Source organism: Taudactylus pleione, unplaced genomic scaffold (assembly GCF_031769625.1).
Source record: "Taudactylus pleione unplaced genomic scaffold, aTauple2 ptg000848l, whole genome shotgun sequence".
NCBI lineage: Eukaryota > Metazoa > Chordata > Amphibia > Anura > Myobatrachidae > Taudactylus > Taudactylus pleione.
The window spans coordinates 2289484-2305147 of NW_028285250.1; the positions used below are offsets into that span (position 1 = coordinate 2289484).

Here is a 15664-nt window from a genome sequence, read left to right on the forward strand (position 1 = left end):
GACTGTGGTTTGGGCCTGCCCTGGGCCCTAGATGACCGAAAGGACGATGGTCCAGAACCAGAAGGAGCAGCGGCCGACGGGAGACAAGCAGATTTGGCTGCCGCCAGCGTGGCCACAATCTTATCCAGATCCGGACCGAAGAGAACTTCTCCGGTAAACGGCAACGCTTCCAGACCTTTCTTGGATCTGCGTCCGCCTTCCAGGATCGCAGCCACAAGGTGCGACGAGCAGCTACCGCTGCTGAAGAAATTCTAGACACCAGAGTACTAATGTCTAGAGCCGCCTCGTTGATGTAGGTGGCCGAATCACGGAGATTGCCAATCAACTCCGCCTGTTCGGCCGGACAGTCGGATTCAAAAGAAGCCTCTAATGAATCCGCCCAGCGCTCCATCGCTCTGGCAACCCAGCAAATGGCCATAGCCGGCCGTGCTGCCCCCCCTGCAAGGGAATAAGCGGACTTCAGGCAGATTTCTACCTTGCGGTCCGTAGCATCCTTAAGGGAGGACATGGATGGCATCGGCAATGTGGCACTACGGACAAGACGGGTCACGTGAGAATCCACCTGTGGAGGGGATTCCCACTTAGCAAAATAATTATCCGCGAACAGATAAGCCACCACCAGGCGTCTCTGCGGCTGGTATCTTTTGCCAGGTTGTTTCCACGCCTCCTCTAAATGGTCCACCAACTGACCCGAAAGAGGAAAGACTGTGGCATCGCCCTTCACATCTTTGAAAAAGGCATACTTAGATTTAGCCGCTGGGGGAACTTCGTCCTCAATCACCAAGGCTGTGCGGACCGCCCGAATAAGTCCAGGAATATATACTTTGGACTTAGCATTAGCGTCCTTAGTATGGAGAGGTTCCTGATCGTAAGGATCCAGAATCTCCCCATCATCAGACGTCCCTTCGTCATCCTCATAAGGAGCGGACAGAGACGCCACCGGCCTTTCATGAGGCCGCATCACAGACTCCCCTTGCAACACATCCGACAAGTGCTGTACAGAACTCGTCAGGGAGTTAACCCACGCTGGCTCCTGAGAACCCGGGAGTGGGGAAATAGGGAGACTGTGGGGTACCACCAATTGTCGTGGGAACCCCTGCATGGGTGACGACACCACAGACTGCTGGGACAAACCCATCGGAGTAAACGCGGGCTGCGGAGCTAACTGGCCCACTAAAGCTGTTAACGCCTGAGCGAAACAAGCCCAGGGCGGCTCCTGTACCGGTGCTGTAACCGTAATAGGCCGCGCCATGGACAAACACTGCCGGCAAAGGCCCTCCGCGCTACCCTCCCCCTCCGCTAACGGTACTTTGCACGTGGTACACTGTAGCCGGAGGGGAAAATCACTTTCAGACATGATGGCACCACGTATGTGACCTCTCTCACCAATTAAGTATTAAATAGGCGAGAGACCACCCTGCAGCACCGCACCGCAAGAGCTTTAGCAGAAAGAACAGGGACAGTAATAAAGCTGACAGTTTAGAGAAGAAAAGTTACAGGCAGCGCTAGCACAGTCACATACAATGCAGAGAAATAACAATTCCTGCACTAACAGCGCTGATCACTCAACTACACAGACACAGGGCCTGGTAGGACACAGCGCTGCATACACAGACCTGAGCCACAGCGGAGGAGAGGTATGCGGGGGGACCCAGACCACGATGCTTCCTTCCAGACTTCCAGCAGCGTTCACCATGCGTTGCAGAGAAGATGGCCGCCGAGGAGCAGAGAGAAGCTGGCCTGGGGGAGGAGCGCTGACACAGGACCAGTCAGCACAGTGCAGAGAGGGCTGTGTGCAGCGGGGGAGGCGCCGGCTGTGAGACAGGGAAGGCGCGCTCCCCTGGCATGCATTTAACCCCTGGGACGCCGCAGCGCTACCGCTCTGCTGCGGTCCGCTGTCCCAGGGGGTAGTGGAAGCGCAGGTTGGTCGCCTGGCTCCACGCTGCAGCCAGTCCCCAGGGAGCCCCCTGCCTGGGGACTTAGGACCATGTGATCAGCGGGGACCCACCGCGGGACCCCGCTGCTTACCTCTGTCCCCCTTGAATCCGGCCATGGTCCGGAGCATCTGGGGTCACCGCTAGCTGTGACCCCAGACGCCCACCAGCATCCCCGGATTAGTACCGGCGTTCTGGTACCGGCGGGGTGTAGGGAAGACAGCATGGACGTCAGGACTGACTGTCCATGCTGTTCATCCAGATGTGCAGCCACAGCTGCATGAAGAAAAAGCTTCAGGGGCTCTTCTAGCCCCCACTCCAACAGGTGCACCCGACTCCGGCCGGGCACCAAACTAAACTGAGGTGCCTTGGCCCGGGGGCGGGGTATAGGAGGGGGACCTAGTGCATCCTGGGAGGCTGAAAGCTTAACTCTTTGGTGCCCTGCGACTGACGTCACACCTATACCCAAGGTATCCTGTGGATACCCTATGGACCCTGAAGTAGAAAGTTACTTATGTTGATAACAGTGTAACATTCATACGGCTTCTGCTTGTTCTGCATAGTAGAGAAGGCTACTTCAAAGTAAGAACGTTAGTGGTATTGCAATGCAAAACGCTTAATGACCTGGCTACTAGTTGACGCTATTATTTTGAAATCTACAAATGACGACAGTCTGTTACACTCGTGGCAAATAATCATGATGGCAGCCACTTCTACTGATTGATGCAAGGGGGATGGGGGCTCACTTTTTGTTTTACATATTTGTTTTGGTGTGAACTGTCCTTACTGACCTCTCCTACTTAGACACAAGACACTTACAGACTGCAAGTGCCAACGGTGCACTAGTCCCAGAGTCCCAGTTGTAGGTGTATAGTCACCATCAGGCTCCTTCTCCGGCACTTGGACCCCCCTTAGCTTTTAGTTATTGAATGTAGCTGCTGCAGCACCCCTTTGGTGTATACTGTGGGTGGATTCTTCTGACCACTTATATTGGGGCAGGACTGCTAGGTTGCAGGATACTGGGTTCAACACAGGACAGCCAGAGAAGGAATGAGGGCACTAATTGTTATCTGCTGGTCACAACAGGAGTACAGCGGTTGTAGGTATGACAAGGTCAAGGACTTCATCTGAGAAAAGTATCCAAACTATCCCAGCTAATGGCTGACAAGGCACTGGAAGAGAGCGGCGGGTTCTTTATCTCAAATAAACAAAACTAAAGACCCTTCCTACACCGATGGCGCTATGTTGGCATATAATACAAATTAAGTATACAATACGTCCCTTTTGGGGTATCCTCAAATGATTCTTCTCTCTCTATTATTCTGAGAGTTCCTCCATTCCAGGTGGGGTTGGAGAAACTCTCCGAATAATAGAAAAAGTAGAATCATTTGAGGATACCCCAAAAGGGACGTATTGTATACTTAATTTGTATTATATGCCAACATAGCGCCATCTGTGTAGGAAGGGTCTCTAGTTTTGTTTATTGTCAGTCATTGTTGTGGGTAAAGTGAAGCCCTATTGAGACCTTTTTTCACAATCCGGCAGTTTATGCGCACAGATTAGCATCCTCCATTACCACCTTCTTTTTCCCAAATGGTAGGACGTAGAATTGGCACAGACCAAATGGGCACTGGCAATTTTTGAGCCTCTGTGGACCCCTTACCCGAGTTAATGGTGGATATATACTTATCTCCAGCCAACTCATAAAACCCCCCCCACCCCATCAATGGAATAAAGTAACTAGAATCGGAGGTCTACTTTAGGGTAGCAGCGTTCTTTAGGATAGGGTTAGTCATAGGGAGATATTGGTGGTCATCATTCCTGCCAGTGGAGCTGGTTTTCTACAAGAAACAGAAGCCTAACTGGGCAACCCCACGTGACCAGGGACTGACTGGAAACCACACCGCATGCGTTGCTAGGAAGCATGGTTTCTCAAGAGGTGAAGATCTCGCTGGATAGTCCAGATGGTCTGACAGCTTGATACATTTGAATCCAGAGGAGGCCATAATAACCCCCTCCAGTTCTGGTGCTCTGTGGCTACTAGCTGGAGCTGAAGCGTGGTGGCTAGTCAAATGCTGCTGCGGTGACCCGCGCCTGCCAGAACACCAAAGTAACCGTCAGAAACTACTGATTTAATGAACATTAACGCACATTCTTAAGTACAAGGAGCACAACGCCAGTAATCAATAAAATTCAATGGGCACATTACATAACACAAGACTTATTGCAGCAGTGTGGGGGGAATGGAGACTAAAGCTGGCCACAAACTAGACCAACTTACATCCAGCTAGTTGATTGGTTGGAATGAAAATCTGGTAAGGGATGAAAGCAAATGACCATCAGCAATTTGCTCCCAAACACCGGAAAATGGACAGAAAAAACGTTGTTTGAACAAAATGTTTAGATCAAACATTTAACAAACTTGTCTGACCGACCATTTTCATCTGTTTTCTGGCATTCAGAAGCAAATTGCTGATAATCAGTTATTCTCATACGTTACCAGATTTTCATTCCAACCAATCAACTCGTTGGCTGGTTGGATGAAAGTTGGTCTATTGTGTGGCCAGCTTTATAGGGGGAATTCAATTAGACCTGATATTTTTTTTTGTGCTATTCAATTAGCCCCCGTTTTTTCTGCGCCAGAAAAAAGATCTATTTTCGCACAAAGACACACAGAATCCGTGAAAAGGTCACAGACCTGTGTGTTTTCGCCGTCGCGATAATGGGGCTGATTATCGGAGATTATTGTATGCCTGCCTCAGGCAAGTGAGAAAAAAAAAATCCCAGATGACTGCCGGCTTCAGGGCGAATTGAATAGCCCCCGGGGGATCAATTAGCCTTGGTAAATGACCGCCTATATCGCACTGATATATTGGTTTTGTGTGAAGAAATCCCTCTATCCATGTGTGTTAGAAACATGTATAGAAATAAGCATATTCCACGTACTAGCATGATTTATCTTTAGCAGACATTACAGTTTATCATTCTTAGGTCTCTTACAACAAGACGATAGAAACTCTACACCATGTGCAGATACAGATTGTAACAAATGTATAGAACACATATAGTAGACTTACTTTCGGGAGGGTTTTGGTGTGCCTTGGTCACTAAACCTGGTGATGAAAAGAAGAGAAAAACATGGGGCGAGTACAATTTTTTCTTTTTACAAACAATTAAGTCCTATAAAAATGCCAGCTGTTACTCAAGCAGGTTATGCCATACGACAAGCGGTTCTTTGAAGAGGACATTAGTTATTCTTAAATAAAATATACATCCAGGGTAGAAATATTTGCTCAGAATTAGTGCTTATTAGATAATGACCTTGTCATGGACACGAAATAAAACAACATCTGCTGCCGTGGGATAAGGAATAGGATGCGCCAGGAGGTAGATAACGGCAAAGGAGAGTTTATTAACGGTGGCAGAAGGAAGGTTCTGTACATAAATAAATCCGTCAGATGAGGAACACACAGGACTATAGAAGTTGCAGGACTGATAACAAAGCCCAGGAAGATAAGCAAGTTAAAAAGAGAACTGAGCTCAACATTTTTATATTTCATAAATAAGCGTTAGGGTAAGATATTATGCTGCCCTTCCCTTAAAGATCACTGCACAAATATGTACCCCCTAACCCCATTTTCACTGCAGACCGCTATACTAGTCACACTACTGAGATTGTGCTGCTGATCTAGAACAAACAGATGAAAAGATCCAGCAATCACAATTTAATATTCTGGTGTATAAACTCACCAACCGCTGCTAACAATCTATATTACCCTAGGGGACTAACAAGCCAACCACAATAGCATTACAATATCACAGCTGTACAAAATGGATAAATACAGGCCTTCTGTGGTGCAGATTTAAACTTTTGTTAATTAAATCTGCAAAGCATTTGGGACTCCGAGAATTGGTATAGGGGACTTTGGGCCTGATTCCCAGCTGGACGCAATGGCGATTACGGATTCAGTAGGAACGATGGTTTGCCATCGCTCATGCGTATAAGCCACATTGTGCGTACACAGCGATTGTGACTACAGGCGCACAGAGGAATTAATGGCAAAGTCTGTGACCGGCAGTCAGCGCTTGGGGGTGGTGACGGCGGGCGGTCTGAAAAACGCCTGCTCGTCTGTCCGTTAGAACGCCGTTTCATGGGAGTGCATAAATTAGCCGCTGCGATCTACTACACAGTGCTGTGTGTCAGGAGAGCTCCCAATGTTGCAGTAGGTCAGACTTGTCGCAAAAGGTAAGATGGCTGCTCGTTGTGTGTCAATGTTACCGATATTTTCGCATGCAAGCTACATCGTAGGCATATGAGAAGGCAGCAGAGGGCGTCCTTATGCTCGGGTAAGCGTCGCATAATTTTTGCAGCTGCGATGCGCACGAAATCGCAGCTGCGATCGCATTAGCGACCGTCTCTGAATTAGGCACTTTGTCCCATTATATTGTGGCGTGTCTGCAGCATAGTGGGCATAATCCTCAGGTGGGCAAGACCACAAGCCATAGTCTGCGTCTTTGGTTTTTTTTTTTTAAATAATTTTTAAAACAAGCTCATCTCTGGGGAATACCTCCCAACATCTCTGCGGAAATGGAGACCAATGCCATGATTGCTGGAGACCAATGCCATGATTGCTGGACAATTAAATGGTCCCCACAAACTGGGACAGACCCGCTGAAATCATGATGGTTGTGAGGTTTCCCCAAAAAAAATCAGATATCTTGTTAGGCCCCCACTACACCGAGGATCATAAATATTAGCTTTCAAAAGTGTGTCTATCGTATTTAACTAAAGCATTGAACTTGATATACATCTTTGTAAACTGCAAAAGCAATAATGGCATTACAAATGAATGCTATAAATGGCGTTACAAATGAATGCTATAAATGGCGTTACAAATGAATGCTATGGAGACCTCTGCGTTTGAAGAGCATGTGGCCAAGCGTGTGAGAATGTGGGCACATCCCGCTGTAAATATTGATGCTGCCATTGCAGCGTATTGCGGGAGTGGGCGTGGTCACATCATCTTGGGGGCATGGCTGAGCCCGCTACCTCCTTCTCAGAGCCCTGCGCAGAACTACTGTAGGGAACAGAGGAGGGAATGCAGATTGCCTCTTCCTGATTAATCCTCGATGTCTATTTATTGTGAACGCAGACTGACTCACTTATCAAGGAGAGGCCCAAAACGTCCAGCAAGCTGCTGTATATAACAACATATTTGTTCTTGAGATCTGAGTACTGCATCTTTACATTGACTATATGCCCATGAAAGTTCATCTCTGACCACAGGCTTATTTTGCCCTTAGAAGCACTACTGTAGCCCACAGAGATAGATCACCTACGGCCCTTCTTACCGATCAGTGTCTTTAACATCTTCCAGCAAATTTTCCAGTGTAGGTGATGGAAAATCAAAGAGGGAACCTGAAGTTCGAGAACTTCCATCAGAAGAGTCAGTGGAATGAAATCCATCCAAAGAAGACTTCATAGCTAGGGAAAGGAAAAGCAACTATGTAACTGCCTGAACAGGCCTCAGTTAGTACAACTAATACACACTATCAGGGTACCCACTCACCTCCCTCCAGCTCCCTGCTACCATCTGGCGAGGTGTACGCTGAGCCAGCATTGGGTGGTGAAGAAAACAGGTTGAAAGAAGCATCAGGACTGTCCATGGAGGCCCCGCTGGAACGCAGTCTGCTCTCTGCCGGCTCAGGACTGCTGGACAAGGACGCTGATAAGTGCTTGGGGTGTTTCTGCATTTGCAAGGCCCTAGAAACTGTAAGAGATGACAGATTGCAGGCACACTTAACAATAAATGATCACAACATACAGATGTGACCACATACATCTGCATGCGAAGAAATGCTACGCTACAGTGTCACAGCGAAGTGTGACAATGCAATGTAACGTAGCATTTCGCATGCAGATGCACCTGCAGTCGCGCACAGAATATAGTCATGCCGCATATCATTTTAATCAGCAGAAGTCGCTTGTGCATCCTATTTGTGAATAAGACACATTTAAGGGCAGAAAGTCGCACGAAGTGACGCTCTGCGCTACAGATTCGCGGCACGGCATTGTCCGACTAGAAAAGCTGTTTAACGCACAAGGAAGTAAGATGTATGTGGACACATCTGTAGTAATAAATTCTTTCTGCAACCAGAGGGCACTACACTAACTCAATACTTGCAGTGTTAGCCACAGTGTGATTATCCATAGGAAAGCAGCTGCATATGGTCATACATACTTGCATTACTGTCTTGCCGGCTGGGTCGCCGCGGTGGACCCAAGATACTGGAAAAACCCCTGCGCTTCCATTTTTCCTCTCCCTCCTTCTCCTTTTTTATGCTCTGATGAAGGCAATATGAGAATTAATTCAGGACGACGTAGTTCAAGACTATATTTATATATTGTATATTTACTAAAGTGAGAGTTTTTAGAAGTGGAGCTTTATTCGGGCACATCAGTCCCTGCCTCCAACCAAGATTACAATCACATTTTCCTAAAGCGGGAAGGAACAATTCTTAATCAGAGGCAAATTCATTTCTGAGTCGAGAGAGAATACAAAGTACATGGATGGAACCGAAGCAAATGCTGGGAGAACGTACACAAATTCTGCCTAGATCGTACATTGGTCAGGATGAAGCCCTCTATTCTAAGCCCTGCCAGACAGCAAGGATAACCACTGTGCCAGCCACAAAAGCATTATTGGCACAGAAAGCTCAAAAAAACCCTAAATATTTTAGCTCCAATTAATATCTGCAGATGTAAATTATGCATGAACCTCCTCAGCACTGTGCTAACACTGTATTTATTCCTCATCAAACAGCATCTGCAAATCTCATGTCTACTGATCCACCAAGTTAATATTTAGTTTGTAAAAGCCCAATGGGGAGACGCAGCAAGTGAAGAGATTGACCATAGCAGCCAAACAGCTGCTAGCTATTATTCTGTAGCAAGTACTTGATAAATGATAGCAAGAAGCGGATTGGTTGCCATGGAAAACTTATCCACCTGTGCAATTTAGAAGATTTAGTATCTATCCACCCAAGTCACAAACCAAAGTAGGGGTCTATGGGATGGCCATTAAGATATAATAGGAAATATAGCAGTATGTATGTGTTATATATATATATATATATATATATATATACACATACAGTGGCTGGCTGGCAACTTCCAGCCTAGGGGGCAAACAAGAGCAAGTGGACAAGTTTTTCTACCAGCGAATAGAATTTTAAAAATGGGCGTGACAATAATGTTGGAGGTGTGGTTTGCGTAATGTGGGTATGGTTTAAATAGCAAATGAAATTGTTATGACAAAGAGCTACAAAGAAATATATCATGTACCAGCCCCATATGACTAATGCTGGGTGCACACTGACAGATATATTGCCTGTTCTATTGAACAGGCAATATATTTGTAGAGCATGATCGGTGAGTGTGTAAAAATTATATGTCTATTAACTGTGTCATTCACAGACATATCGCATCTGCCCTGCAGCACAGCTGATGCCGATATATCTAAATGCTTTGAAGCCGATACTGGCCCAAAGCATTCAGGACCTCATTCAGAGTCGGTCGTAGAGGCCGCACGGTCGTACGCCACCGATGTTCGCTAAACTGCGCATGCGTAAAGTTTGCAATGCGCGTGCGCAAACTAGCTGCTACGATCAGAAATTTCTCTCTTCTTGAACACTGCCAGGTCGGTAGTTTGAGTGACAGGATGAGGCGTTTGTGGGTGGTAACAGGGGAAGGTGCTTGAAAACGGGGGAGTGGAGATCCGAACGCAGGCGTGCCTAATTATGCGAACGGCGTTTTATGGGAGTGCATAATTAACAAAGTAGTGTCATGGCACATGTGACATGGGAGTTTTTTACACTGACATGATCGTAGAGCTTAAGAGAGGGTATGGTCAACCTTAAGCTCTACGACCAGTTCCGATGGTCTCGATTAATCCTTATATGCCCGGAGATGACGTGTAATGCGTACGAGAAGGGGGTGTATTTTTTTGTCTTCCGGCCGCTTCCTCCCCTTGGTCGGCCAGCTACCGATCCGATCTTAGGGACGCAACTTGCGAGTGCATCATTTGCATATCCGGCCCCTTTTCCCGTACGACCGTGCGGCCGCAACGACCGACTCTGAATGAGGTCCTCAGTCTGCTCCATATCCTTCTGGTAAAATCATGTGCTGTCCTGACTCTGGTGTCTCGCAGTCACAGGGGGAAGCTGTATGTCTGGGTGTCCCTCTCCAGCTTGTGTGGATTAGGCTGCTGGAGGCATGTAGTGGGAGCCCTGGGTTCCACCTTCTACTGCGTGTGCCTCCCAGGGGCTGGGTTGAGCAGCTGCGCCCGGTCCTTTGTTATACCTCCCCTTTTTGCATTGTGTGTGATTGCTGTGGAAAAGGCGGAATCATTTATTACAAAACAGGAAGGGTGCATTTCACGATTAACAAAATGGACAGTGGGAACACACACACACATATATATATATATATATATATATATATATATATATATATACACACACACACACACACATATATATATATACATACATACATATACATATATATATATACATACATTATTTTTATATATATATATATAAATAAACACACCAATGTCGGCGGCAATTGGGGATTTGAAAAAATACAGCACACACGTAGATACAATCTAGTCGACGTTTCAATGTACCAGTATTTTCATCAGGACACAAAGAATACAAGCAAGACTAAACTTAAATAAGTTCTCCCCCTCAGAATGATTCCGTGTGCATCCTCCCAGCTTCTGAACGGAATCCCGTCAATGCGCGCATCATGACGCCATCACCAACGTGCACTCGTCACAATGGTAACAGTTAGTACACAGCAATGCAGCCACCAGTAAACATACAGCGAATAAAATATTCAATGGTACAACCAGGATATACAAACATGATAACAGATGATTAAAACATCCCAGCAACCAGCACACTGTGTATATAAAACAAGAAAACTGAGTAAGATGAATAATTATTGTAGTAATAACTCACTGGCAGGATTGTGGCAACCTAATACAAAACTATACGATTCTAATGTTGTTATTAATAACTTTAGATGAAAATGCCACATCCATGCAAGCAAGATACCACAGGTGTAAAATAATCTGTATTTAAAGCTATGTCAAATACATAGTAAGTTTATAAAAAACAATGCAGCCCCATCGTTTCATTAAGTCACTTTGGGCTTAAGGTATCCAAAATAAAAATCCACTTGGCTTCTTTTTGCAGGAGGATTCTAGATCTATTACCACCCCTCACCAAAGGGGGAATATGATCAATGACCATATGTCTCATTGTCGTGAAAGAATGTCCTGCACTGGCAAAATGTTTCGCCACAGGTTGTTCTCCCGTTCCTGAGAGGATGGCGGCACGGATCGAAGACCTGTGCATCGCCATCCTCTCTTTGAACTGACTATCGGTCTTCCCAATATAGTATTTACCGCAGGACATATAAGTGCATATACCACGAACTTACTAAAACAACACACATGGTGGGAGATTTTAAAAAGTTTAGCAGAGTATGGATGTTAATCATGCTGCCAGTGAGCATATACCCACAGGTAACACACCCCGGACATATGAAACATCCTTTTTTAAGTGGACCCAAGACATTTTTTTATACCGTTTTACCTAGATGTGTCACGTCTGTATGCACTAAGAAATCGCATATATTTCTGCCCCGAGAATAGCACGTAAGAATACATTTATCATGAAGTACAGACAAATCCTTATCACTAGTAATTAGTGGCCAATAATTCTTAATGGCTATGCAGGCTTTAAAGCTAGCTGTATTATAGCTACGTGGCCATGGTATCCTCTTGGTGATACAGTGTATAGTGATATTGTGTGTGTGTCTGTATATATAGATAGATAGACAGACAGACAGACAGACAGACACACAGACACATGCATACATACATAGAAAGACAGACACATGCCTACAGACAGACAGACACACACATATAGACACACACAAACACAGACACACTTAGTCAGCACACACATATTTGAAATAACAAAACAACGCCCCCCCCCCTGCAAAGTTTATGCCATTGTGACATATATATATATATATATATATATATGCCCCACTCCACATTCCACTTACCTGGTATGGGTGGAGAAGAAAGGAAGGAAGCAGGATCTCCTCCACTCTGAGGCACCCCCCATCACACGCTGCCCTCTCTCTCTCTCCTCCAAGGGTGCGGTGCCATTTCAGCTCTTCTCACTCCTCCGATAAGCCACGCCCCCTTTTCCCATTTTCTCTAGCCTCTTGGATTTCTGGGTAGGGAAACCTTGCTCCCCATTGGTCGACAGCGGCCATAATTTTGTAGCCTGATACGGGGGCAGCCATTTTCTCTTAGCCCCTACTCCATGAATCTGATCTCTCTCTCAAGCTCGGCAGCGGCCGGGGAGCAGGAGCATCCTCTGCCTGCGCAGCCTGGCGGCCCTGAAGTACTAAAATTGTACCGGCCCGGGGGGCAGTTGGCACCCTGCCCCCGGCCCAGCCCGCCCCTGTATGTATGTATGTATATATATATATATATATATATATATATATATATATATACACACACACATATATATATATATATATATATATATACATATACATACATACATACATACATACAAGGTCAGCTATATAGATGTAATGACATCATGATTAGAAATTGTATGTCTGAGCAGGTTTGGGCACCTTCCTGGCTCCTCTAACACTTTTTACCTGGTAAAATATATTGAGGTTTTACATTTCTACAAATAAAAGCCATTTAAGGTTATATACAAAATTTGCATTTGCTTTAAAAAAAAATAAATTCAAATACTTTCACATATAGGATTTGTATTTCCAGATCTGTGTTTGGTACGTCTCGTACGCCCGTGTCATGTATGCCTTGCTTCCACCCTGAGCGGTTATGCGGAGCACTGTGGTGCCATATAAACAACAATAGTAATAATAATAATAATAATCCTTTAGGCTTTGTTTTTTTCCCCTCCCAACTCGAGAACAAGAGAAATGTGCAATAACCTTTGGCAACGGGAGGCAATCAGGAAGCAGACTGCCTAAATACCGGCAGCCGGCTTCCCGACTGTCTTATCCCGGCAAGGGAGAAATGCCGGGTGTCTAGATGTAGACGCCCGCATTTCCCCGACGCCCGGCATCACGATCGTAGTGATGCCGGGCGCCGCGAGCGGACAGCCGCGGGGGGGGGAGGGTTAGGTTTAGGGCTCCTGTGGGAAACTTAGGGTTAGGCAGCGGGGAAGGGGGTGGTTAGGGTTAGGCACCCCTAAGGAGGGTTAGGGGGGTTAGGTTAGTGGATACTTACCTATCCATGATCGGGATTTCCAGCGCTGTCGGGCTTCCGCTGCGTCGCACTCTGCTCCTGTCGGGCTGCCGCTGACGGCAGTATTTCATACTAATTCCATGGCAACAAATATTTGCTGTCATTATGTAATTTGCACTAGAAATTATATAATCAGATTGATTACCACAAATCACAACACCCCTGCTACTGACAGTGTATGGAAACAGGAGAGTTGTGCGAAGAAAGATCATTGCCAATAACAGGGCCCCCGGCTGCCATTCGGCCCTTGCTAGAACAAAGCACCAAAGTAGTATAAACATTCAACAGACATGTGGGGATCTCAGAGCAGATTTTTAATTTCAGACACAAGACAAAGCTCACTGTTTGACATTATCAGTCGGCAGCTGAAAATGCCAGCTTTTGTATATTTATACAGGCAGGGGGGCTGATGAACTGGAATGTTGATTCGGCTTATCCATACTATACATCTGTAGAAGTATACAGATGTTGCCATTTTGGGATGTTGACTTGGATTACTAGTGTAAAACTTATCACATAATTAAAACTTTTTCTTAATGTAAATGAGGCGACACATTTGCAGCAGAGAGGTTAAGGGGGGTTTCCAATTAGACCCGAACATTGTTCAGGCGCCAATGGATAGTCGCGATTGGCGAAAAACGGGGATTTTTCGCCGATTATCCCCGATGGTTTTTTTTTTTTTTTTCATCCTATCCTATTATTTTGGTTGGAATAATAGGATAGTTCTCCCGAAAACACATAGGAACTGCGATAAGCTTGTGGACCTACAGTATGTGCTTTCACCATTGAGGTGGTGAAAAAAGCGGCACTTATCGTGAATTATGATGTGTCCCGAAAAAAAATATCCATGATAAGTGCCGGCGTCGGGCGGCACTTCGGGGCTAACTGGATAGCCTTGCAGCAATCAATTAGCAGCGCTACTTTAACGCTAATTGGATACCCCCCCTAAATATGTATTCAGTTTAACCTGTAGTAACTTTTACTGCGTCCTCACACACCTATACTTTTTGAGCCATATGGAGAGGCCTGGTGCGACTTAAACACTCTACCACGGGTAACGATTCCGCGCTTGAGTACTTTTTCCCGAATTTTGCCTCTTTATCCCCTAATAGTGTACTAAGTATTTAGGAGTAGTAGTTTTTTTGTCAAAGAGTAATTGGTATAAGCCAGCAGCTTAAGCATAAAGATATGTGGAGAAAGTCACTCGTAGAGGATCTCTGTCTTCTGCCTTTACACCAAGATTACCTATAGTATTTAGGATCAAAAGAAATGGAATAAAGTAAGTCGCAAAGTCCGTGGTGCGCCAAACAGGGCTATTTGCTGCTGAGGATAGGTGTATGTGGACACATCTGTACATGTTTAAACCTCTTACAGCAGGAAATATTGCGTTTAAAGAGTTACACCCAACTGTGTTGAAGTCTTCGGTATAGTTCTGATATGAGTGATGTGTCCCACTCTCCCACCCAGTGTACAGAAACACTGTATGTCACATCAATGCATTAGTTGGGATGTAGTCAGCATGCCAGCTGACGGTCTAAATAGTGACGCCGGAATCCCGGCTCCAGAATACCGACCGTCGGCATCCCAAAGGTAAGTATCGGGGGGTTAGATTTAGGCACTAAGGGGGGAGGGTGGGGGCTAGCATACCGACCAACAATTGTCGATATGTTAACTCTGTTGGGATCCCGGCATCAGGATTCTGACCGCCAGGATTCCAACTGCCGGCAACCCATGCCCAACCCCATTAGATGCTTGCTTTTATTTCCATGTTGCGCAATATTACTGAGAGCTAGAATCTGATTGGTTGCTAAGGAATGCACCATGGCGAGCATCCAATAAAGTTCTATCAAGGAGTACGTTGTACCAAGAGCTCAGTTAGCAAGTGCTTGTACTGGATCAAACTGCAACTGGAGCACATAAGGATTAACTACATTTTATTGTTATTGTATCTGTGTGTATTAATATGCTGTATAGATAGATAAAAAAACACCATACTAGAAAGGTCATGCTGGTTAATAAGAAATGATAGAATTGCAGAGTCTACGGGTGGTGGTAAAAGATTAAGGGGTCTATGTACTAAGCAGTGATAAGTGACAGAGTGAAAAGTGATAAGTCTGTGATAAGGTGCCAGCCAATCAGCTCCCAACTGTCATCTCACAGGCTGTGTTTGAAAAATGACAGTTGGGAGCTGATTGGCTGGCACCTTATCACAGACTTATCACTTTTCACTCTGTCACTTATCACTGCTTAGTACATAGACCCCATAGCATCCATTGGGGGGTGTGTGTGTGTGTGTGTGTGTGTGTGTGTGTGTGTGTGTGTATGGGCACATGTAGTACTACCCATAGG

At 45.7% G+C, this 15664-nt stretch overlaps 1 protein-coding gene across 3 annotated transcripts in view; it reads right to left on the reverse strand.

The window, feature by feature from the left end:
• Window positions 1–15664, reverse strand: part of ARHGEF12 (Rho guanine nucleotide exchange factor 12) — a 247100-nt gene that overhangs the window by 66586 nt on the left and 164850 nt on the right. For all 3 annotated transcript variants that reach the window (XM_088458720.1, XM_088458721.1, XM_088458719.1), the window contains 4 exons: window positions 8177–8279; window positions 7505–7705; window positions 7287–7419; window positions 5012–5047 (listed from right to left, as the gene is read on the reverse strand). In XM_088458720.1, coding sequence (XP_088314846.1) covers window positions 5012–5047; window positions 7287–7419; window positions 7505–7705; window positions 8177–8279 — 473 coding nt within the window. The remainder of the gene's footprint in view (window positions 1–5011; window positions 5048–7286; window positions 7420–7504; window positions 7706–8176; window positions 8280–15664) is intronic.